Here is a 25,308-nt window from a genome sequence, read left to right as displayed (position 1 = left end):
TTTATTCTCAAATATGTACTGAGCACCTACTATGTGTCAGGCCCCCATCTAGGTGCTGAGGATTCAGCAGTGAATAAACAGACAAGATGTGTGCATTTAAAGGAGTGGGGGGGATTGACAATGAGTACATTCATACATTTTTTTAAACGCAAGATAAATTTCCAATTTCAGTTTGGAATTAGTGTTATGAAGAAAATAAAACAGAGACTTGATTGAGTGGCTGTTTGACATAAGGTGGTCAGGGACAGCTTTGAATGACATGGAGCCGTCTAAGCAAAGGTCTGGGGCTCCAGGCTGAAGAAAAGCACGTGCAAAGGCCCCGAGGTGGCTGGAGCAGTGTGAGCAGGACAAGTCGTAAGAGATTAGGTCAGAGAGGTTGACAAAGGCAGACAGCAATTGGGAGTAGTTTGGATTTTATTCCAAGACTGATGGGGAAATTCTCTCCCCAACTCTTAGCCCCATTTCCAATCACAGAGTCTAAATATTACAGACACCACGCAAAACAAACAAACAACAAACACCACCCTGGGAGGCAGGTGCTGTACGGATGGGGAAACTGAGGCTGAGCGGGGTTGGTAGGACTTAAGTCCCTTTGCCTAGAAAGTGCTTGGGTCTCTTGCTAAGTTTCTGTCTCTAGCCACAAGGTCCAGCGTTCGAACCCCAGGCCTGCCTCTGCCCTGGGTATGCCCCTCCCTCCCTCTTTCTCGGCCTCAGAGGTCTCGTATGGACAATGAGGGTGGCCGCTACCCACCTGCCCAGCTGGAGTTCGCGTTCTCTGCACCCAAGGCCCCGCTCCGCCCCGGGCCCGCCACTCACGCCCTTCCCGGTTCCTCATTGGTCGGAGGCGCTACGTTCCCGCCCTCCCACTGGAGGGCCAATCACGCTCTCAATATTGACTGCGTGCCCGGCACCGCCCCTCCACGGAGGGAGAAACAGCCTCGCCTGCGGACTGGCCGGCCGCAAGGGCGGGGCAGAGCTTGGCGAGCGCCGATTGGGCGGCTCGGCCTGGATGAGCGGGCACGGAGGGCGCGGGGGCGGGACACGTGTCGCTACCGTACAAACCGGTGACCCAGCCTTGGAACCCGGCCGGAGGACCCGAGCGGCATTAGGTGAGTGTTCCCCCGGCCTCTCCAGCGGAGGGGCGGGCCAGGCTGGAACCTGGCGCCTTCCGGGTAAGGCCCCTCCCCAGAGCGCTGAAGGGGGACCGATCCTCCCGCCTTGCAGGTGGAGAAACTGAGGCTTTGCCAGGCCGTCCGGGCCGAGGTGACACGGCCACGGGGAGGACTCCTGCCCAGGCCCCACAGAATTGGCTGGCCAGGGACTCGAGCCCTCCACGAGTCGCGCCCGCACTCTCTGCATCCCCGGTCGAGTTTTGCATTATCCTTGTGGGGTGGGTGAGTTTCACCCCCATTTTCAGGCTCAGACAGAGCGTGAAACTTGCGGAGGGTCACACAGCCAGGAAATCCCGGCTGCAGGGCTGCCCACCTCCCAGTCCAGGTGGGGATCTAAGCAGCACCTGCCTCCCTCTGCTGCTGCCCCTCCTCCTTGGGCCTTGGACTCCCTCCACCCAGAGCTCAGTTCTGTACTTTCTCACCACTCCCCTACGGCTCCCCCAAGCCCAGACCTCCCCACATGCGCGCACACGCGCACTCCCAGCCCTCAGTTTTTCATCTTCTTCCCCAAACCAATTTCCCTCCTCAGGTCCCCAGTTAGTCCCTGGGACCTGCCACCCATGAACCAGAAACCTGAAGATCTTCCTCCTTCCCCCTTTCCCCACAGTCATTTGCACCTGTTCCCCAAATCTCTTTGTCCTCTTTGCCTGGAGTTCAGGCCTCATCCTTGCCCACCTTGACCCCAGCCCTGGTTTTCTTCCTGGCCCCCACCATCAGCCCAGCCCCACAGAGGCCAGTGAGGCCGCCCCCATTTTATCTGATATTTTGAAAACTTTTTATGGAGGTATACCGCATATGCAGGAAAACCACACAAATCACAAATACATAGCTCAAATAACGTTCCACATAGCAAACACTCTGGTGTATAAACAGCATCCAAATCCAGCCTGAAGTAGAACATCCCCCACATCCCAGAAGCCCCCCCTTGGGCCCCCTTCTTCACTACCACCCAAGGATAACCATTCATTCCTAACTTTATCGCCACAGATTGGTTTTGCTGGGTTACCTTATGTACGTATTTTATTGTATTGTAGTTATTATGGACTAGACAACCAATCACACATTGTCCAAAATTCAAAAGGAACAGAACAGAGTGAAAATCAAATCTCCTTCACACCCGGTCCCTCAGTGACCTGCTCCCCGTCCTGAAGTATGTGGTCCACATAGAGAGGAGGGCTACACTGGTTTGTTCTCTCCTGTTGGGCGCACAGATGGGAGCACTGCTATGTGCACTGTTCTTCATTTCACTGTTAATCTCTATTGGACACTTTTCCGTATTGTTACTTCAAGAGCACCCTTGTCATTCTTCCTGGCTGCAAAGAATCCCATGGTATAGACATACCATAACTTCGGTGTCCAGGACCCCAACCGTAGATGTTTACATTGATTTGTATTCCTTTGCTCCGTGGAAGAGTCCCATAATGAGTAACCTAGGCCTGGTAGTGCATAACCTCGGGCCATCTCACATGTATGTCTGCAGGGCAAACACTCAGGAGTGAGTTTTCTGGGTCACAGGGTTCATATAACTCTAATTTTGAGAAATGTGGCCCATGTGCTTCCCTAGGGGTTGTTGCAATCCACACTCCTACCAGTGTGCGGGGGAGATGCTTTTGCTCCAGACACGTGTCACAGGCTTGCAGCCATTAGATCCCTGATCTGACCTTGACCCTCCTGTCTTCTGAAGACTCAAAAGAGTGGAAGTGAGAAGAGCACCCCAGCTGGAGGGAACCACCAGCAAAAGGCCTTGAAGTGCAACATGACTGGCCAAGGCTGGAATGGTCCCCAGCACCTTGCGGGAGGGGGTTACATTTTAGTCCTGAGGACAGAGAGAAGCAGCCGAGTAGGAGGGTGGGGGCTGAGATGGGGGACTGACAGAGCCCGCTTTGTGTTTTCAGATTGTTTTCTCTCTCTCTGGCCACTTCCTCGGGGAGAATTTTGCACTCTCCCGAGATAGATCAGGTTCCCTAGAAATCCGAGCACTGAGCACAGTTATATTTATGTGATTAATTCATTCAGTGCGGTTTTGGTTTTGTGGGAGCTCCCATGCCATTTTGTTTTTAGATAAAATTCACATAGCATAAAACTCCCCGTGGTAAGCATCCATCAGTTTTTACATTTTAGATACGTTGCCCATAGAAGACATTTTCTACGGTAGATGTGTTCATTTGAGAGAATCCCTATAAACACCTGTGGGTACTCACCACCCAGCCTTCACACTGCCCCCGGGGTGAACCCTTTAGCCTTTCACCCTGCAGGGTCTCCTGTGTCCCAGATAAATTAACAAGTAAACGAGTGAGCACGCATAGCGGACGAGAGGTGCACACGGAAGCCACACCAGAACTCCCAGTTGTGCAGCAACTTGGGGACCCAAGGACTCAAGCCTCCCTGGGGACATGGGCTGGGACATGCTGAGACTCGCAGAGGCAGGGACCCAGGTGCTGCAGACGGAGCCGCTCTGACTGGGAGGCTTGCCGTCCTCTAGTCCTGTGGGACCTCAGCAAGTCGTGGACCCCTCGGGGTCTCAGTGGTCTCCCTGTAAAAGGGCTGTTGGGCAGGTGGCACCACAAGCCCCACCCCTTCTCTCTCTCTCTTTTAAATTGTGCTAAAGTACACGTAATGAAATTTACCATTTCAACCATTTTTTAAAAAAGATTTTACCTACCTATTTGACAGAGAGAGGGAGAGCACAGGCAAGGGGGACAGCAGGCAGAGGCAGAGGGAGAAGCAGGCTCCCCACTGAGCAGGGAGTCCAATGCGGGGCTCGATCCCAGGACCCTGAGATCATGACCTGAGCCTAAGGCAGATGCTTCACCCACTGAGCCACCCAGGTGCTCCATTTCAAGCATTTTTAAGCGTACCATGAAGTGGCCCTTACAAACATGCATGACGTTGCGTAAATGTGGCCGCCATGTAGTTCCAGAATGTGTTCATCACCCCAGACGGAAACTGCACGCATTAGGCGGTCAGTCCTCGTTGCTCCCCCCACCCCCAGCCCCACCCCCAGCCCCCGGCAGCCACCAGTCTGCTTCTTGCCTCTGGACTTGATCCCTGTGGACAGTTCATATACATAGGCTGCCACAGCGTGGGGTCTTCAGTGACTGGCCTCTCTCACGAAGCACAGCGGCTCCGAGGTTCATCCATGATGTAGCACATCGCAGCACTTCACTCCTTTCTACTCCTTTCTACTCCCCTGTGCAAGTACCCCCGCCTTTCTTCTAGGACCCGTAGGCACGTGCAGCCTCTGCATTGTACACATGGGTAAACTGAGTCTCAGAGGCTGAGTGGGGGGAGTCCAACCTGAAGGAACTCAGCACCGCCACTCCAGCCAGGCTCTTTTTTCCTCAGGAATCACATCTGCTCCCTGTTAGCTGCCGTGGGTCCTTGGGTGGGTCACTTCACGCCTCAGTTTCTCCCCCGAGGGCACGGTGAGGGTCACCATTGGAGCCTACAATGTGGCAGGAGAGAGGGTGACCTTGACAGAAGGAAAAGACTTCCCAGGGCCCCTGGGAGAGTGAGCCTGGGAGCACCAGGGTGGTCAAGGTCACAGAAGGCTTCTCGGGAAAGTGATCTCCTGGCTGAGTAGGATATATTAAGAAAAAAATAAATTCCAGGCCCAGGAGAACTGCAGACACAAAGGCCTGCAGGTGGGAGGATGGTTTCCAAAGCACCGTGTGGGACTGTCAAGGGTCTAAGTGCATGGACCCTGGATGTGCAGAGAAGCTCCTTGGCCACCTGACCCTGCCGCCTCCGCTCCTCTGCCCGTCCCCAGGACATGGCGGCTGCAAGGCCCAGCCTGGGCCGAGTCCTCCCTGAATCATCCATCCTGTTCCTGTGTGACATGCAGGAGAAGTTCCGCCATATTGCATACTTCCCCCAGATTGTGTCTGTGGCCGCCCGCATGCTCAAGGTACAGCCCCACCTCCCTCAGACCCAGCAGTCCAAGCCCCCAGCCCCTCCTCCCTCAGACCCAGGAGTCCAGGCCCCCAGTCCTCCTCCCTCTGATCCAGGAGTCCAGGCCCCCCCGGCCCCTCCTCCCTCAGACCCAGGAGTCCAGGCCCCCAGCCCCTCTTCCCTCTGACCCAGGAGTCCAGGCCTCCCCGGCCCCTCCTCCCTCAGACCCAGGAGTCCAGCCCACAGCCCCCCTTCCCTCAGACCCAGGAGTCCAGGCCCCCAGCCCCTCCTCCCTCAGACCCAAGAATCCAGGCCCCCAGCCCCTCCTCCCTCAGACCCAGGAGTCTGACCCCACAGGCCCCTCCCTCAGGCTCAAGGCTTTGTCCCCTTCCCTGGCACAGGTGGCCAGGCTGCTGGAGGTACCCGCTGTGCTGACAGAGCAGTACCCAGAAGGCCTGGGCCCCACGGTGCCTGAGCTGGGGGCTGAAGGCCTGCGGCCGGTGGCCAAAACCTGCTTCAGCATGGTGCCTGCAGTGCAACGGGAGCTGGACACCCGGCCGCAGCTGCGTTCTGTACTCCTCTGTGGCATTGAGACACAGGCCTGTATCCTGGTGAGACCCCCAACTAAGTACATCTTCCCTGGCCCAGAACCCTCTGTCCTGGCAGGACCCCATTCCTGACCTGGACCTTCATCCTCACTCAGGACCCCTCTCTGCCTGGTGCTCCCATCCTGCCCTAGGATCCTGCTGTAACCTGGGGCCCTCTGCCCTGATCGGAGCCTCCCTCATCCCCATCCCAGCTCCCCAATCCCTCACCCCAGACCCTGTTCCTGTCTGGGGTTGGCCTTGACATTCCTGTGTCCCCAGAACACCACCTTGGACCTCCTGGACCGCGGGCTGCAGGTCCATGTGGTGGTGGATGCCTGCTCTTCTCGCAGGTGAGTGGGTCCTGCTGGGGGTGGGGTGCGTGTGGGGTACGGATGGGGTGCCCAGGAAGAACCAGGGGGTGGGATCCCTGCTGAGCTTGGGGGTCTGGGTGTCCAGGCCGAGGCATCAACGGCCTCCCTCCCCCTCACAGCCAGGTGGACAGGCTGGTGGCGCTGGCCCAGATGCGGCAGAGTGGCGCCTTCCTCTCCACCAGTGAAGGGCTGATTCTACAGCTTGTGGGTGATGCCGCCCACCCCCAGTTTAAGGAGGTACTGGCTCTGCACCCCGACCTCCCTTGCCTCCCTTTCCAGCACCCACCACATATGGGTTGACAGAATACATCTGGGAACACAGCAGGCTGCCGCCTCCAGGCGAGCAAAGTTCTAAGTTCCATGAGAGAAGCTGTCGGATGGTCATGAGGACAGGAGAGAGAGAAGGCAGGGGAGGGGACTTGGAGGGCTGGGGTGCAGAGGAGGGGGTTGCATGGGGTGGTGTGGGAGGCCTCCTGGGGAGAGGTAAGGGAGGCAGCCAGGCAAACAGGCAAGAACAGTCTGGCAGAGGCCCTGTAGATGGGAGCCCTGTGACCCTCCTCTCTGTCCTCCAGCCCCCGCAGCCACCACACCTGGCCCTCAGGGTGGCGGGAGGTGCCCAGCCCTCCGAGGTCTGCCCCTTTCCCTCCTCTTAGTTCAGTGCTGTTGAGCATTTGTTAAGCACCTACTATGGGCCAACCGCTGTGGCAGGTCCTGGGGCAACAGCAAAAGCCACTCTGTATTCAGTTATATGTTGTGGCCAGAAGCTAGAAGGGGGTGTTCAGAGTGTGCAAGAAATAAGATGGGGGCTCGCAGCAGGGAGGTCCTTCCCCAGGAGTGGCCTTGAAGCACAGACCTGAAGTAGGACTAGCAGCCAGTCATCCAAAAAGTGTTCCTGGCAGAAGGAACAGCTAGGGCAAAGGCCTGGAGGTGGAACTGAACTTGCCTTATTCAGAAAACTGTAGCAGGGCATGGCGAGCCCTCGGTGAGTGTGGGAGGAAGGGAGGCAGAGAGGAGCCAGAGCCCCATCTTCTCAAAGATTTGAGGGTTTTGCACAAGGGAGCCAGCCATGGTCAGATCTGCAGTTTGGTCCTGGGTGGCCCATGGATGTGGGTGGGTGGCAGGAAGGAGGGAGACCAGAGTGGAGGCAGTGGGGATGCAGACTTTGCTGATTTTTCTGGAAGCAAGCACAGTGGGGCCTGTGATGGCTGCAGTGTGGGGCTTTGGGAGAAGGTGGCCCCAGAGAAGGGGCTTGAGCATCTGTGCATCCTGTGGTCTACTGATTGGGGGAAGACTGTCGGTGTGAGAGGTCAGGTGGTGACCCACGTCTAAGAGGCAGTTGGATCAATGAATCTGGAGTTGAGGGGCAAGGCATGGGCTGGATTTGGGGGTTAAGAGGGATGGGAGAGGTGAGATTACTTAAGCAGGAGCCGGTATAGACAAGAAGCTCCAGGACAGGGCCTTGGTACAAGCCAGCAAAGTGGACCAAGATGGCAGGTGATCAGGAGCTAACCCAGGCAGCCATGGTGGAAGGGAGGCCCAAGAAAAAGTTTTGAGAAGAGCAAGTGGTTGGCTTGGCCAGTTGCTGCCAAGAGGGCAAGGCAGATGAAAATGGAGAAGTGCCCCTCCAAATCTGTCATAGAGATGGGGACTCTTGACTCCTCTGAACCCTCCTCTTCCCCCCCTACAGATCCAGAAGATCATTAAGGAGCCTGCCCCAGACAGTGGGCTGCTGGGACTCTTCCAAGGCCAGAATCCCCTCTTCCGCTGAACTCACCCTGAAGACCACCCTCCTGTCATTGGGACCTCAGTGGAATCATTTCGCCCCCGTCCTTGGCTCCCAAGAGTGGTGCAGTCCACCGGGAGAACCACCCCCTCGGGAGGGGAGGTGGAGTGCTACCTTGCCATTGGGCCAAAGCGCCCGGAAATGCAAATGAGACTCCTGGAAACTGGGTGGCGGTTGGCTGAGCAGAACTGGGGGCGGGGCTCGGCCCCGGGCCACTTCACGAGGCGGGGAGGGGCGGGGGAGGGAGTATCACAGGCTGTGGAACCCGGACTTGCAGAATAAACATTGATGTGGCTATGGACCGAACCATTCTTGGATTTGGGGGGTGTCCCGGGGGCGAGTGGGGGCCGCGGGTGGGGGGAAGAGGGGTCCCAGCAGGTGGGGAGGGGGAGGTGCCTTTTCTCCGCTCGCAGCCGGCGCCAGGCGAAGGCAGGCTGGCCGCGGCCACATCTGCACCGAAGCCGGCGCGCATCTGCACGGACAGGAGCTGCTGGCCGGGTCGCACGCCCAACACGCTGCCGGCCGCCCCCCACCAGCGCGCGCACACGCCCAGCCGGTTGGCTCGCAGACACGCGCTCGCTCTGCCTCCCTGGCCGGCCCCCCACGCCGCCGCCACCCCCGACTCCCCAAGGGTCCCGAATCCGGAAAGTGAGGTGAGCGCGACCGCACCCCGGTGCGGAGGGGGAAACTGAGGCACTGGGGACATGGGGACGGGAGGAAGACGAGACCGGCATGCGGATGAATGGATGAATGGCTGGGAAGGACAGACGGCTTCATCTGAGTGGTTCCTGCTCCCCTAAGACGCAGGAACCTAGGGATCCACATGGGGGCTCTCAGAATTCTGAAGCCCCCATGGAGATCTGGGAGCCCGGACTCTACGGAGCCCCCAGTCAAGGCCCCTCAGTCAAGGCCCCTCCGCCCCTTGAGATTCGCAGTCCTTGTTCCCCGCCCCCCCAACCTTGGAGACCTAAGAAGGCAACCTCTGAATCCCCCGGAGACCCAGGCGTCAGAGCTCCCAACTGGCCCGCCCCCCACTGGGGAATCTGAGTCCCCCCCAACCACCCCCGCCAATCCTGGAATCCCAGACCCCTCCCAGAAGGCCCGGTCCCGGAACCCGGCGTCAGAGCGCCCAGCACCCCCTCTCCCCAGGGACCTAGGAGTCCCATCTTCCCCCCTCCTCCAAGAGCCCCCGGGACCGGCGTCGGCGCCCCCGGCCCCCGCCTTCCGGATCCAGGTGTCCCCCCCTCCTCACCCCCCCAGCCTGATGCTTCGCGTCTCGGAGGCCGCGCTCGCGTCGCCATGGCAACAAGAGTCTATTTTGCGCTGGGAACACACAGCTCCCGCTGCAGCGCCCCCCCACCCCGCCCCTCCAACCCGGGCCTGAGTGAGAGTAGGGGGACCGGAGAGGGAGACTGGGGTCCGGGGTGGGGTAGGCAGAGCCACAGAGATACTCAGAGTGGCAGAGATCTGTGGATAGCAAATGTGGGAAAGAGACATAGAGACAGAGACAGAGTCAGAGAGGTAAAGAGAGATGGGGATGTGGGGGTTGGGGGTGGGGGGAGACCCAGAGACAGGATGTAGAGAGACAGAGACAGACGGGGCAAAGGGAAGAAGGGAAATGTTGGCACACGGAAAACTGAGATTAAGAGAATGGGACAGCTCATGGTGGGGGGGGGGGGAGGTGGACAGAGACTCAGGGAAGCAGAGAAGCTATGAGACATGTAGAGAGACACAGACTAGGAGGACCGTGACCCAGGGCAGATCCCATTAGAGATGCGAGGCCGCCCGCGGGCGGGTGGGAGGCGGGGTCCGGGAGGAGGGGTGGGCAGGGAGATGCAGAGACACCCAGAGTCAGAAAGGCACAGGACACTGGAAGACCTGGGGATGGGGCGGGGACGCAGGGACCAAGGTTGGGCCAGCCGCCGGCAGTGCTTGGGGGAGGGTCCTCGTCCCTGAGTCCCCGCTGCCTTGGTGCCCAGCACTGGGATCCCTGCCCCCCATTCAGACCCCTCCCCTTATCCCTCCACTCTGCTTCACCAGCCAGGTGAACCCACATCCTCTCCCCCTACCTCAAACCAACCCCTCAACCCCAGATATTCCTAGGATCCCCTCCCTTTGCACGCTACCCGGACCCTGCATGTGCCCATCCTCCCTCTCCCTCTCTCTTTCTCTCTCTCTCTCTCAATACCCACCGCGCACCCTCAGTCCCCCTCCACCACCACCTGCAAACACCCTCCAGCCCCCAGTTTCCCGAGGTCAGGTCTTCTGACTCTTTCTGGATCTTACCCTTCTGTGGGTTCTGTGGGTTTTTGTCCTCTCTCTCTGTCTCTCTCTCATTCTCTCTTGGTTTCTCAATCTCTGAATGCCACTTCTCAGTGCTCTGTGCCCCTCCTGTGAGTATCTGTCTCCCCCACCCTGCTACCCCTCTGGGTCTCTGCCCCCTCTCTGTCTCTGACCCCCTCTCTCTGTGTCTCTGTCCCCCTCTCCCTGGGTCTCTCTCCTTCTTTCTCTGAGCCTCTCCTCCGACTAACCTCCCAAGATTCTCTCCCTGTCCCTCTCCCCCCCCCCCGCCATCCTCTCCATCTCTCATTCTTTGCTGCCATACATCTCAGGGGGCTACTCACCTGGCCCCACGCAGCCAACCCAGCCCTGGCCCCTGGCCCCAGCTGGCAGGATGTGGAGTGTGGGGCACAGTGCTGTGCAGGCACTGTGAAGTCCCCAGGAGCCCAGGGACCGAGTGGGGCCTGCTCTGGAAACCCTTCTTAAGTTGGTTCCCCTCATCTCTGTCTGTATGTCTCTCAGTTCCTAGGCTGACACTGGTGTCGGGGCACAGCCAGACCCCTGGCCCTGAGCTGCTGAGCATGCATGGTGCAGGGAGGGAGGAAATTGGGTGAAGGGCCCCCTTCCTCCAGCTTTGGGGGAGGAAAATGCCTGTGTGTGTAAGGGGCTGCAGGAGGGCTGTGTCTCTGCAGGGAGGGGGCATCACACGTGTGTTTCCAGATTCCACCGTTGGGTGACGGTGTGTTTGCACATGTGTGTCTGCACCCACCAGGTTGCATGACTGTGGGCTGGGATGTGTATGGCTGTGTGTCCATGTAGAGGTGGCTTGGGCAGGTCCCTGGTTGTATTCTGGAGCTATATGTGGTCCCAGTGTGTCACAATGTCTGAGATTGTGTCTGGGTCTTTTGTATTGTGGGTGGCAATGCCCAGAGTGCACAGCTGTGTGTCCACATGGAGCTGTGTGCGTATGTGTTGGGAGGAGGCTACAGGTACGCCACCAGGATGACATTGGGTGTCCTTGTGTGTTGTGTCTTCACACTATGTGGGTGTCCTGTGTTCTCTGTCATTGTGTGTATATAATGTTGTGTGTCTATGTGTTGTTTTGTGTGAGGCAAGGGAAGAATCGGTCCCCCTGAATCCTTGTGTCTAGACAGGTCACTGTGTCCCTAGGTGTGTGCTCCCTTCCCTTAAGGAGGTGTAAGGCAGGGGGAGGAGGCCACCTCTCCCTCCACTGGCAGAGGTGCCATGTGTATTGTGTCTGGGTGCGTCACTGGGTTTGAGGGGATGGATGCCACAGCTCCCACTCCCCAGAGTTGTCAATGGTCTGGAGTTGTGTCTCCCTGGGCATGTGTGTGTGTGTGCGCGCAGTTGGAGGGGACAATGGGACTCTGTTAGCAGAGGGAAGAATTGTGTCCATGGAGCTCAGCTGGAGGCTTGGCATGAATGGGGACTGAGTGGGCAAACTGCTAGCCCATACAGCGCCTTTATGCAAATGAGACAAAGGTACCCCCTGGCCCAACGTAGCTCCCCTGTGTCTGTAGTTTGGCAGGCAGATGGCAACCTTGTGTGAGTTCTAAAGAGTACCCCTTCCCCCAGATCGATGCAGTCCCACCAGTACACCTTAAGGAAGGAGAGCCCGGCTGGATTCCAGCCTCTCAACCCTATCTCCTTGTGCAGTGCCCAACCTGCCCAACTCTATGTGGCAGCCCTCAATGAATGAAGAAATCCACATCACTGCATGCATGCGGGTTCACTGATTAAAGGTGTTTGTCTGTATGCATGTCAACCCACATTTCTCTGCATGGGATAAAGGTTCTACAGGTGGCCGTGCCCTGAGACCTGAGTTCAGAGCCCAGCTCCAATGCTTGGGCACTGTAAGCTTAGGCAAATGATAGGACCTCTTGGAACCTCAGTGTTTTCATCTGAAGTGTGTGTGTATGAGAGACAGTGAGAGACAGAGAGGGAGAGAGAGAAGACCCACTTCTCACACTTCCTTTCAACATTCATCTGTGCAATATTTATGTAACACTTCCTGTGTCAGGCACTGATGTTGGGTGCTGTGGACACTATGGTGAACAAGCCACACAAAAAAGTCTGCCTTTACGGAGTTTATAGTCTAGTGGGGGAGACAGACAATAAGTCCCTACACACATAATGTGGCAAGCAGAGATGGGAGCTATGACAAGTCAGAAGCAGGTGTGGGGACCATAGCGGATGGAGGTGCTGCTTGAGACAGGACAGGAAGGCTCGGTGAGATGACCTGTGAGGGACACCTGAAAGAAGGAGGCGGGGCACAGATCAGTATCTGCAGCAAGGGGAGGTCCCAGGCAAAGGAGCAGCAGATGCAAAGGCAGGAAGAAGGGACCCTCTTGGGCATGGGACCTGGAAAGGCATGAAGGAACAGGAAAGGGAGAAGGGTTTGCATGTCACTCTGGGTGTGACAGGAAGCCAGTGGGCAGTTTCAACAGGGGAGGGCCTGATGTCATCTGACCTATGTTGGTGGTTTTTTGTTTCTTAAAATTGTGGTAAAATACACCTAACTTAAAATTTACTATTTTAGCTATTTTTAAACTGTTTTGAAGTGTACAGTTCAATGATACTTAGAACGTCCAGCATGTTGGGCAACCATCACCACTATCTCATGCAGAATATTTTCATCACCCCAAAGCAGTCGCTCCCCATTCCTCCCCTCCCCCAGCTCCAGGCAACCACTAATCCCTTGTCTGGCTTTATAGCTTTGACTACTGTGGACATTGCAGATAAATGCAATCATACAATATATGACCTTTTGTGTCTGGTTTCCTTCACATGATGTTTGGAGGTCCATCCCTGAGGTACCATAGCAGGGCTCTGTTCTTCTTCGAGGCTGAATAATATTTTGTTCTCTGGATAGGCCACATTGAGTTTATCTGCCCCTCTGCTGAAGGCCATTTGGGTGGCCTCCACTTTGGGGATACTACGAATGGTGCTGCTATGAATATTCGTGTGTAAGTTTTTGTGTGAACATACATTTTCACTTCTTAGGAGTGGAACTGCTGGGTCACGTGATAACTCGGTTTAACTTCTGAGGAACCACCAAATGGCTGTCCACAGTGTGGGCTAAGCCACTTCTAACATGCCTATGAAACACTGAGTGGGGGCGTTCTAGCCCAGAGTGCAAGGGAGGGGCTGGAGCTGGAGCTAAAAGGAGAGTTGAGGCCCCTGGCGGAACGGGGGCCAGCTGGTTGAGGCATGGGGAGCCTCAGCTCCCAGGACCCTCTCTCCACCCCAGCCCATACGACTTCTGGAGATAACGGTGTGGTCCCCAGATACACATGCACTCAATGGAAAGGAGCACATAAAAGTACTACGTAATGGTGCTTATTGGACTAGTCCTGTCCCCCCTCCCATCCCCTTAGGCTGCTTTCATTTAGCCATGACTTCCTTCAAGATTTCTTAATATTTCTTCACAACAGTGTTCCACATGCCTCACGCTGGCTTTTGTCTGTGCCCCAGCCCCCTACCGTCGCTGGAACGCAAGCCCCATAGGGACGGGGACCCCCTGGCTCAGTCACTGCTGCATCCTCAGGGCTCAGTCCACGCAGGCCGCAGCATCTGTGCTGGGCAGACCTGCCTGTCTGGCCCTCCCTCTGCCATCTGCTCCAGGGTCCTGATGGGTCCGTGCCGCCGTCCGCAAACAGCGGTGGCTGCGGCAAACACCTGGGCGCTCGTGTGCACAGTCTGCGGCACGGGCAACAGGCCCAGCTGCTCCGGGCTCCTTACACAGGTTAACCCCGCGCATCCTCGCAACCACCCCGATAACCATCCTTACCCCCATTTTACACATGGGGAAACTGAGGCACAGGAAACTTAGGTAAGAGCCTGTGCAGTGTCAGGCAGCTGGCACACGGTGGAGCTCTGCCACCCTGCCCCTCCTGCCCCTCCTGCTGTGGGCTGAGACACTTCAGACCCGCAACTGTGAGAGTGTGTGTCTGTGTGGGTGTCTGTGCATGTGTGTGCCTGTGTGTCTGTGTGTGTGCTTGTGTCTGTGTGTGAGAGAGACACACAGACAGCGAGGGTGAATGAGGGAGAAAGGGAGAGGGAGAGAGACAGAAGCTTGAGACCCTGGGATTACTAGACCTAAATAAAAGAGAAATAAGACTTTGGGGGAGCTGAGGACCATCCCGGTCTAAGCCAGCCATTCTCAACCAGGCACAATTGTGCCCCCAGGGGGACATTTGGCAATGGCTAGAAGTATCTTATGCTGTCAGCATGTGGAGAATGCGAATCCTCCTGGACCTCGTGGCTGCTTGCCCACACGGACAGCACACAGGATGGGCCCAAGAGAGTGGTGCCGGGTTGAGAAGCCCTGCACCACCTAATTCCACGTGCCTGGTCTGTAAACTCAGATTCTCAACTCCAATCTCTCTCTCTCTCCCCCCACCCACACCCCTCTCTCCTTCCCCATCTCCCCCGCTTCTCCCATCTCGCCCACCGCACATCTGTCTGCATTCCCTCACCCACCGCCCTGACCCACCCCACCGTCCTCCCCCTCCTCCACCCCCAACCTCCCACGCCTGCCTCTCTCACCGCCCCCTCTGCCCTCCCTCCTTCACTCCGCTGCATGCTTTCTTCTTCCCACATCACATCTCGCTCCTGGTGTTTGTCCGTCTTTTATTTATGCTCACCCCTCTGATATCTCCACCGACCTTCCCAATCTTTCCGCCCCCCTTCCTCGCTCACCGTGATCCTTTTCCCGTCTGCGCGTTACCATTTGCATCCTCCTCCCGCCGCGCCTGGGCATATCGACGTTCTCCGCCGCCCCCCCGCCCCCCCCCCCCGCCAATGCCGTCCACCGCCCGGTGGGACTGCACACTTGGGGCCCATGCATCTCCCCCTCCATCCATCCTTTCGCTCTCCTGGTGCTTGTCTTCCTCCATCCTTCTACCTTCCTCGGCCCGCCTTCCTCACCCTGTCCGGCCACCCATCTCCACATCTCTGCCCCTCTGGCCACCTGTCTCGCGCCCCCACTCCCGCCTTGCTTCTCCCCCCAGCCTGGCGGCTCCGTCCGACCTCCTGCGCGCCCCATGCCGTCCCTCCTGCTCCTCGGGACCCTCCTGCTCCTGGCCTCGACCGCCCGCCAGGCCGGGGCGCGCCCGTCCAACGCTACAAGCGCCGAGCCCCCGGGCCCGCTGCCCGCCCTGCTGGCGCACCTGCGGCGCCTAACCGGGGCGCTGACCGGCGGCGGGGGCACTGCGGGCCCAGGCGCCAACGGCACCAGGACCAGCCCCGCGAGCGGGACAGGCGCGGCGGCGCGGGCGCCCCCTCCCGCCGAGCTCTGCCACGGCTACTACGATGTCATGGGCCAGTACGACGCCACCTTCAACTGCAGCACAGGCTCCTACCGCTTCTGCTGCGGCACGTGCCACTACCGCTTCTGCTGCGAGCATCGCCACATGCGCCTGGCACAGGCCTCCTGCTCCAACTACGACACGCCGCGCTGGGCCACCACGCCGCCGCCGCTGGCCGGGGGCGTCGGGGGTGCTGGGGGTGCGGGCGGGGGGCCCGGGCCCGGCCAGGCCGGGTGGCTGGAAGGGGGCCGGGCGGGGGGGGCAGGGGGGCGCGGGGGCGAGGGCCCCGGGGGCAGCACAGCCTACGTGGTGTGCGGGGTCATCAGCTTCGCCCTGGCGGTGGGCGTCGGCGCCAAAGTGGCCTTCAGCAAGGCGTCCCGTGCGCCCAGGGCGCATCGGGAGATCAACGTGCCCAGGTATGTGAGTGCTGGAGCCCCAGGGGTGTGGGGGCTGGGGGCGGGGCCTGGGCAGTGAGAGGTGGAGCCATCTGGTGAGGGCGTGGCTACAGGGATGCGGGTCTGTTCAGAGATGCTGGAAACAGGCAAGGCGAGCCTGGGAGCGGAAGCCTAGGGAGATGGGAGAGCCCTAAGAACAGATGCGACTGAACGGGCCTGGCTGCTGAGTGACGGGTGAGGCTCAGGCCTTCATTCATCCAACAAATTATTTTTTGAGCACGTTCTGTGGGTCAGGAACTGGGGATACAGCGATGAAGAAAACAGGTCCCTGCCCTGCTGGGTAAACCCAACTTCCAACCCCAGGTCTGCTGCCTGCGGTCTCTGCGACCCTGGGCCTGTCCCTCCGTTTGCTTGCCTGTACGATGGGCCTAAAAACTGTTCCCCATCCATGCAGACTGTAATGAAGATGAACTGAATTGATTCATGTCGAGCATATGGTAAGCCCTCAATAAATGTTGGCTACCATTATCATTAAATGTTAGTAGTGGAGAGAGTAAGCAAGCAACTATATATGCAATATAATGTTAGGTATTGATAACTGCTGTGAAGAAAATAAAGCAGCAAAAGAGGTAGAGTGGGGGCTGAGGGTGTTGCTTTATGCGAAGTGGTCAGGAAAGTCCCCTCGAGCAGAGACATGAGGGGAAGGAGCAAGCCAGTCAGGTATATGTGGGAAGGGCATTCCGGGCAGAGGGAAAAGCGCATGCAAGGGCCCTGGTGGGAGTACTTGCTGGACAGTGAAGGGGCCCACGAAGCTACAGAGCAGTGGGGGTGGAGCAGGTTTATTCTGAGAGTGGTGGGGGACACTCTAGAGGGCCCTGAGCTCCGGCGCGACGCCATCTGATAATTTCAAGAGTCCCTGCGCTGCGTGTGTGTGGCTGGACTGCAGGGGACAAGGGGGGAGGGGGGAGACCCGTTAGGACACTACCAGTGAGCCAGGTGAGAGCAGGTACTGGGAGCAGTGCTGGTGGTGAGAAGTGGCCCGTCGGGATTTATTTTGGAGGTCGAATCTGCAGGATTGCCGAGGGGCATGGAAGAGAACAACAGGAGTCAGGGATGATTCTAAGGTTTTCGGTCGCATAACTGAACGAACCGGGCACGCTTGATCGCCATAGGACAGCTGTAAAAGGAACAGGAGTGAGGTCCCAGGTTCAGGGTGGGGCAGGAGTCCTGGGGCGGGAGGAGACGAGGTGGGAAGGACCACAGAGGGGTTGGAGCCAAATGAATTGAGGAAGGGGCTGCTTCAAGCAAGAAATGCGGTCGGAGGAACCTTGGGGCGCTCGATTGACATTAGCGATGGGCGTGGCCAAAGGCGAGGAGCCGGGCCGAACGGACAGACTCCCCCACAGGGGAGAACAGGGGGGTAAAAGAAGCCTGGGCCCTCCCTTTCCCTGCCCCCACCCCCACCCCCAGGCCGCTGATCGTCGCTCTGCCACCTCTAGGGCTCTGGTGGACATTCTGAGGCATCAGGCGGGGCCTGGGACTCGCCCGGACCGGGCAAGAAGCAGCTCCTTGACCCCGGGGGTCGGGGGCCCCGACAGCATTCCCCCGAGGACGCCCAAGAACCTCTACAACACCGTGAAGCCCTCCAATCTCGGTGAGTGGGACCTGGGAGTCGGGGCTGCGGCGGCGGCCCCTGACCACGCCCACCCGTCCTGTAGCCCCGCCCCGGATAGCCCCGCCTCCCGCTGCCCAGGCCCGGCCCCCAACCCCATCCACGGGCCTCTGCCATCTCCGAACCATCCCGGGTGGGTGCCATGGACGCCGTGGTGATGTAAATTTAGACATTCTCAGCCCCTGCACTTGAGAAAGTCAGTGTCTGAGCTCCCAACAGCTAAACTCACAAGAAAGTACCTAACAACTCAATTAGAACGTGTGCCGAACCAGACAGCCTGGGTTTGAATCCTGGCTCTGCCACTGCTGAACTGGGGCAAACCATTTCACCTCGGTGTCCCCACCCATAAAACCAGGAGCACAGCAGCACTCACCTCACAGGGTTATTGTGAAGGTCAAATGAGCTTATGACCAATGCCTCGCACAGAAAAAGCACCATATAAATATGAACAGTTATTAGTGTTATTCTTAAATTTTATGATGAGTTCATCAGTGGAGAAGTCCAGGGAGCTGTAACCGGTTAGAGGAGGAGGAACACCTGCCCCAGGAAATGCTGTTTGAGCAGCGGCCTGGAGAGTGAGGGGTTACTTGGGCCAACAGAACTCTGGGCGGCTGAAGCAGAGTTTGCGAGGCCAGGGAGAGGGTGTGCAGACACCTTGGGAAGGACCTGAGCACCAGGCTGGGCTGAGGAGCTCTGCTTTTGTCCTGATGGCAATGGGGAGCCACAGTGGAGTTTAGAGCAGGGGGGCAACAAAGTCATAAGCGAGTGGAAGAACGATTTTTCTGGAACCCATGTGAAGGGGGAGATATGAGAGGAAGAGGGAGGAGGAGGCTGGATGGTAATCCAGGCTGTAGAGTACAAGGCCTGAGCTAGGGTCAGAAATGGAGGGGAAGAGGTGGGTTTGAATAGTAGTAAAAAGGAGGAGACATTTGAGGTGAATCTTGAGGGATGAGTAGGAGTTCTTCAGGCAAAGAAGGGGAGGAAAGAGTTCAAGGCAGAGAGACTAGCATAACAGCATATGCGAAGGCCCTGGGGCAGGACTGAGCTAGGCTCCTTCAGGCAAGGCATCAGCTGGGGCCAAGTAAGCCTCAAACACCATTCCTGGCATAGATTTTGTCCTGTGGGTGACAGCCAGACATGGAAAGAGTTTGCAACAGCAGAAGGGCAGGGCAGGGGCAAGTGTGGGTGTCAGCAGTACTACACTGGGAGGCTGATCTTGAAGATGGCGCTGGCCAGATGGCCAGAAGGCCGATTTGATGATCCAGGAGGGAGAGGCAGGTCAGAGCAGAGATTCAGGAGGTAGGAGGGCTCAGAGCTGGGGAACAAGTGGACATGAGTGGAAATCCTTCCACAAGACCAAGACAGCAGCGCCAGCTGGGAGTGGGTGATGGCAGTGACACCACTCCCCTTCTTGGTCCCCACAGATAATCTGCACCACAACTACCTGCACCTCAACGTCAACAGCCCCAAGCACCATGCCGCCACGATGGGTACGGACTAGGGCTGGGCTGTGGGGAGGACAAGGCTCCTTTCCTTACCTGCCTTGTATTGAGCCTGAGCTGAGGGCCAGGACAGAGCAGGCAGGAGACCCTGGGAGCCCTGACCTCCCAGTCTAGCCAGGTAACCAAGCTAGCTGCGGTTTCTCAGCTTGGACACCAGAAGTGGCCATCTCTCTCCCACCTGGGTTGGTGGGAAGATGCATGGAGTGGACTGCTCCTTCAGCCTGGGGCCAGGCACACCGCAGGTGCTGGGCAAGTGCTAGTTGCCTCTCCTCCTGGGACATGACCTGCTTCCCCAGCAACGAGCCTGTCTCCTGAGGTGGGGGAATGAGTACAGGGATCCTGGACTGCTGGTGCTCTGAGGGGCTGGAATCCCTGGTTTCCACTGAAAGGGGCTGGGGGCTGGAACTACTGGGTCTGAGGGAGGAGGGGCTCGACTGACCCCTGCCATGCCCCTCTGCCCCAGACTGGCGCGCCGCTCCGCCACCCAGCCCCTCCTTGCACTACTCCACGCTCTCCTGCTCACGGTCCTTCCACAACCTCTCACATCTGCCCCCGTCCTACGAGGCTGCTGTGAAATCCGAACTCAACCGCTACTCCTCCCTCAAGAGACTGGGTGAGTCCCAGGAAGGGGAGGGGCACAGGCAATGGGGACGGTGAAGAGCCAGGGCCTGGGTTCAGAATGGTGGAGAGTGGCCTAACTGACACTAAAGGTGCTTTTTAAAAATGCAGATTCATGCCCTCCTAAGATCTATTGTATTCATCAGGACCTGTATTTACAATTAACAGAAATACAACTTAAGCCAAAACAAACAAACAAACAAACAACCAACTACATTAGCTGGATAATGGAAAGTCTCTGAATTCCAGCTTCAGGTATGGCTGGATCCAGGAGCTCAAAAGCTGTCTCCAGGATTCTGTATCTCTCAGCTCTGCTAAATGGTAGTCTGGCTTCATTTTCAGGCAGACTCTTCCTAGTGGTGGCAAAGACTGACCCGAGGAATTTCAGGGTGCCGTTCTGCCAGCAGAAAAGTGTCTTTCCCAATGATTCCAGCAAAAATCCCAGGTCTGGAGCCTACTGGTCCAAATTGGGTCACATGCTTGTCCCTGAACCAATCACTGTGACTCCGGACATTTCTGGGTCAGTGGCAGTAGCCTTCAAACATTTTAAACTGAGAGCCACATTAAGAAATGTTTTTTATATTATGACCCATGAAACACACATATATATGCATATTTTTTAACTACAGGAAAAATCTGAAACCTGTTATTATCAACATTTTCTTTTTTTTTTTTAAGATTTTATTTATTTATTTGACAGAGAGAGACAGCCAGCGAGAGAGGGAACACAAGCGGGGGGAGTGGGAGAGGAAGAAGCAGGCTCCCAGCGGAGGAGCCTGATGTGGGGCTCGATCCCAGAACGCCAGGATCACGCCCTGAGCCGAAGGCAGAGAGTTAATGACTATGCTACCCAGGCGCCCTTTGTTTTTTTTTTAAGGATTTTATTTATTTATTTGACAGAGAGAGAGACAGCCAGCGAGAGAGGGAACACAGGCAGGGGGAGTGGGAGAGGAAGAAGCAGGCTCCCAGCTGAGGAGCCTGATGTGGGGCTCGATCCCAGGATTCTGGGATCACGCCCTGAGCCAAAGGCAGACGCTTAACAACTGAGGCACCCAGGCGCCCCTATTATCAACATTTTCAAACATACCCAGCATTAGAGGAAATTGTAAAATGAATCCCCATGTTCCCATCACTCAGCTTAAAATGAGCAACATTTTGTTAATCTATACTCTATTATTTCATTTTTTTACTTTTTTAAAAAAAGATTTATTTACTGAGAGAGAGAGAGAGAGAGAGGGAGAGTGGGGAGGAGCAGAAGGAGAGGGAGAGAGAATCTCGAGCTGACTCCAAGCTCAGTGCGGAGCCAACACGGGCGGAGCTCAATCCCACAATTCTGAGATCAGGATCCGAGCGGAAACCAGGAGTCCGACGCTCAACCCACTGTGCCACTCAGGCACCCCTTTGCTGGATTATTTTAAAACAAACCCTAGGTATTGTCACTTCATCCATTAATATTCCAGTAACAAACATAACTGAAATAAAAACTTTATGAACTGGTACTCAGGTACTCACCCTTATTGCCCTATTATGTGGATGCTTTCTTTCTTTCTTTTTTTTAAGATGTTATTTATTTATTTATTTGAGAGAGAGAGAGCACGTGCACAGCGGGGGAGCAGCAGAGGGAGAAGGAGAAGCAGGCTTCCCGCTGAGCAAGGAGCCCAGTGCGGGGCTCGATCCCAGGACTTTGGGATCATGACCTGAGCTGAAGGCAAACGCTTCACCGACTGAGCCACCTAGGTGCCCCTGGATACTTTTCTTAAATATAACTTTTTAAAATCTTTTTTCCCTACCATGCCCCTTAATCTTTTTTTTAACTGATTTTTTAAAGTAATATTTGCACCCAATATGGGGCTTAAACTCAGGACCCAGAAATGAAGACTGGGACGCTTTACCGACTGAGCCAACCAGGCACCCCTATGTGAATGCTTTCTGATAATTTTTTATTCTATTTCATTTTCAAAATGCCGGTCACCATCCACAAAACTGACTTCATAACCCATGAATAGATCACATCTCCAAGTTTGGGGGGGAAAAAAGGAAGTCCCCCCACATCTACCGGCCCACCATCTTGTGCAGGGGCCTAGGAATCTGCATTTTGGTCACATAGCTAGCCTATTGTTCTGACTGATTACAATTTAGGACTCACCCACCTGTGCCCAGGCTAATGACCGGGGCATTCTGGTGATGCCTGGGGTCCTCGTGGGGGTGAGATGTACCAAAGCCAGTGGATGGGGGAGGTTCTGAGCTGGCTGGGGACTTACCTCTATGGCTTTTCCCTCTTCCCCCAGCTGAGAAGGATCTGGACGAGGCCTACCTGAAGCGCCGGCACCTGGCTGAGATGCCCCGTGGGACGCTGCCCTTGCATGCCCTTCGGCGACCCGGCACAGGGGGCGGCTACCGCATGGATGCCTGGGGCAGCCCTGAGGAGCTGGGCCTGGCGCCCGCGCCCAACCCACGGCGTGTCATGTCCCAGGAGCACCTGCTGGGCGACGGAGGCCGGTCGCGGTACGAATTCACCCTGCCGCGTGCGCGCCTTGTGTCGCAGGAGCACCTGCTCCTGTCGTCGCCCGAGGCCCTGCGCCAGAGCCGGGAGCACCTGCTGTCGCCCCCCGCGCAGCCCCGCGCTGCCTCCAGAGCCTGCCGCCCGCGCGGGCCTGGCCGCTTCCCATTCCAACTTGCTGCTAGGACCCGGGGGGCCCCCCACGCCGCTCCACGGGCTGCCCCCGCCGCCCGGCCTGCATGCGCACCACCACCATGGTCTGCACGGCTCCCCGCAGCCTGCCTGGATGTCGGACGCCGGCGGGGGAGGGGGCACGCTGGCACGCAGGCCACCCTTCCAGCGCCAGGGCACGCTGGAGCAACTGCAGTTCATCCCCGGCCATCACCTGCCCCAACACCTGCGCACCGCCAGCAAGAACGAGGTGACGGTCTGAGGCCAGGCCCGGGGGCTTGGGGGCTGCAGCCCCGCGGGCCCCCATCCCAGCCTGGATCCCCCAACACACTCTAGAGGCCTGGGACCCAGGATCAGCCTGTGGGCAGGGGGCTGCCTCCGAGGACACTGCTTTGGATGAAATCATCACCGAAGACAAAACCTCCTTCTGGGATGTCATGGTAGATAAGATCCCTCCTCCTATGTCACTGTTTGAGGCAAGGCCTCTTTCCCATGACGTTATCGCAGAGGAAGAGCCCTGCCCATGACGTCATCACTAGTGAAAATGTCTGTGTTCTGTGATGTCGTCACAGGGACAAAACCTTCCAATGAATCCATCACAGAGGAACAGGCCCGCCCCTGAGGTCATCGCTAGAGGCCATGTCTCTGTTCCATGAAGTCATCACAGACTTTCTCCCTGTGATGTCACAGCAGAGACAATGCCTTGTCCTATGACATCATCCCTAGAGACAAAGATTCCTTCCTGTGAATGTCATTGCAGAGACAAATCTCACCCTGATGATGTCATCTCCGGCACCAAAAGGCCTCTTTTGACATCATCAACAGCAGGAAAATATTTTCTTCCAGAGAAGATGTCTCTGTCTATGATGTTGTCACTACAGACAAAGCCATCTTCCTGGGACACATCACAGGGGAAAGGCCTTGCCAATTGTGTCCTCCCTATACGTTAAGACCTTTCGACGACACTGTCACAGGGACTCTGCCTCCTTCCTGTGATGCCATCTCCAGAGAAGGTGCCTTGCCCTATGACATGATCAGAGGAACTGTGCCTCTTCCCATGATGTCATCACCAGGGATGACAGCCCGCTTCTGGGACACCTCCAGGATGAGGCTCCTTCTACGATCTCACCTCTGGACACTGCCTGTTCTGGGGTGATGCTCTAAGACACCTCTATGCCAGGTCATGAGAAGGCAGGGCATGCCCTGAATCCACTGCTACCCTGGGGTCACCAGAGAAAAGTGCCCTGACCTGAGGAGTTGTCTGAGGGAATGTCACCACTGGGGAGGCAACCCCATCTGCAGAGGTCTCCACCAAGATGATGGTCTGACTGTAGGTTGTTGGCAGTGGGCCCCCTCTGAGGTTCTGTCCCAATGCTGTGATGTCATCACCAGAGACACTGCCTGCTCTGGAGGGCCATCACTTGTGATGGTGTCACCAGAGTTTCTGCCTTGTCCTGCCATGACTTAACTTGGTCACTCCTTTCCCTGACACCAGGGACGTGCCCTGCAGGATCTCCACCAGGCCTTCCCTCTAAAGGGGGTTGGGCCTCAGATCCCACCCTGTGCAGTGATGTCACCTCCTGTGTGACTCCTGGAGGACAGGACTCCCAGACTGGCTTCTGCTCCCAAGAAGGCCACTCTGGCCCACCAGCCTACCAGAGTCCTGGGACTCATAATGGCCCAAAGGCTGGCGTCACTTCTGCCATAACTAGAGACATCGTCGCCTCTGTCAACAAACTCCTGGCTTCCTGTTGGGGGTGAGGTGGGATGGGGTTGGTTGGGGTGTGCCCACTATTGATTTTGCTGATGATATCGTCAGTACCATAAGACTTCCGCCACTCATGATGGCATTGTACCTGGGGTCAAATGCTAACCATGCCTGATGATGACATCATTTCCCAGGATTCCCTATGACCCATGGTGTCTTCATCTCCCAGGATCTACCACAACCATCGTATTATCATCTCCTAGGATGCATCATGACATATTATGTCATTACCTTCCAGAATCCTCTATGGCTGATGGTAACATCCTCTACCAGGATCCACTAGTACTGACGCCACCATTTCCCATAGTCCCCCATAATTGTGGTGTCATCACCTCCCAGGATCCACTTCAACCATGGTGTCACCACCTCCCAGGATCCACTTCAACCATGGTGTCATCACCTCCCAGGATCCACTTCAACCATGGTGTCATCACCTCCCAGGATCCACTTCAACCATGGTGTCATCACCTCCCAGGATCCACTTCAACCATGGTGTCATCACCTCCCAGGAACCATGAGAACCAATGGGGCCATCATTTCCCAGGATCCACTTCAACCATGGTGTCATCACCTCCCAGGATCCACCATAACCATAGCATCATCATCTCCTAGGATCCATGACACCAGAATATGTCATTTACTAGGATCCACTTCAACCATGCCTCATCATCTTCCAGGATCCATCATCTTGAGGGTCAAGTACTACAATGGCTGTATTTCAATTGTTTTCTGGGGTCCGATGGCACCTGTAACTGTTCCCTTAAGGGGAACTAGCACAATACACACCATTTTCCCCTTCCTTCAAAAATGGAATAGGGTGGGGGCCCCTCTGATGACATCATCCTTAGTCAGCCCCTTCTTAATGATGTCACTGCCTCCCTCCTGACTTGAGCTGATGCCTACACCAACCCCACCACGGACCTGGTCTTGGCCAGACCCCATCACCCCCCTGGTGAGGGCATCCAGGCCCTTCCTGATAACTCACAGCCCTTCACCCAACCATCTGATCGGTGACAGGGTCAACACAGAAAACTTCTATCACCACGGGGGAGGAGGGGGGCGGGCTTCACAGTCCTCAAGTGACACCTCTGCCCCGTTACCTGGACCCCCACCCAAAACAGCACTACATTGGCTTGGGCCAAACTCTCCTCAGAGACCCCATGGGCTGGGTGGACAGCTGCTGACCTCCCTGGGGCCTTCACTCATGTCTTCTGCTGGCCTGGTCCTGGAGCAGGCACATCTGGAAGGCCATGGCCACTGCCAAGGCC

At 56.8% G+C, this 25,308-nt stretch overlaps 3 protein-coding genes across 10 annotated transcripts in view; 2 read left to right on the top strand and 1 right to left on the bottom strand.

The window, feature by feature from the left end:
• ZNF628 (zinc finger protein 628) overlaps positions 1-25,308 on the bottom strand; it is a 57,949-nt gene that overhangs the window by 21,562 nt on the left and 11,079 nt on the right. The window contains exon 1 of one of the 7 annotated variants that reach the window (XM_087871049.1): positions 752-802. The exons of 4 other annotated variants lie outside the window; for them this stretch is intronic. The gene's annotated coding sequence lies outside the window, so the exon portion shown is untranslated. Of the gene's footprint in view, positions 1-751; positions 803-4,211; positions 4,618-11,833; positions 12,358-25,308 lie in introns of those variants that run through there. 2 more of the 7 variants (XR_006778077.2, XR_015728148.1) reach the window with 2 other exon arrangements.
• Positions 992-8,105, top strand: ISOC2 (isochorismatase domain containing 2). Of its 2 annotated transcripts, XM_045789286.2 has the most exons (6): positions 993-1,109; positions 4,942-5,079; positions 5,465-5,674; positions 5,930-6,000; positions 6,141-6,258; positions 7,709-7,930. In XM_045789286.2, the coding sequence occupies exons 2-6, from the start codon at positions 4,945-4,947 to the stop codon at positions 7,787-7,789; spliced, it is 615 nt and encodes a 204-aa protein (XP_045645242.2). In that variant the 5' UTR covers positions 993-1,109; positions 4,942-4,944; the 3' UTR covers positions 7,790-7,930. The 2 variants fall into 2 exon arrangements, with proteins under 2 accessions (XP_045645241.1, XP_045645242.2); XM_045789285.2 differs by lacking the exon at positions 6,141-6,258 and having other exon boundaries at positions 992-1,109; positions 7,709-8,105.
• Positions 8,228-25,267, top strand: SHISA7 (shisa family member 7). Its single transcript, XM_087871050.1, is given in 7 exon segments — positions 8,228-8,457; positions 15,118-15,830; positions 17,309-17,463; positions 18,906-18,971; positions 19,447-19,596; positions 21,890-22,206; positions 22,208-25,267. Coding segments are annotated over 6 exon segments (1,695 nt in total). The 5' UTR covers positions 8,228-8,457; positions 15,118-15,150; the 3' UTR covers positions 22,535-25,267.

This window comes from Ursus americanus, chromosome 21 (genome assembly GCF_024610735.1).
Source record: "Ursus americanus isolate L20-20 chromosome 21, mUrsAme1.1.p, whole genome shotgun sequence".
NCBI lineage: Eukaryota > Metazoa > Chordata > Mammalia > Carnivora > Ursidae > Ursus > Ursus americanus.
Note: the sequence above shows the minus strand (reverse complement) of the source record. Positions and strands in the feature narration are given on the sequence as shown.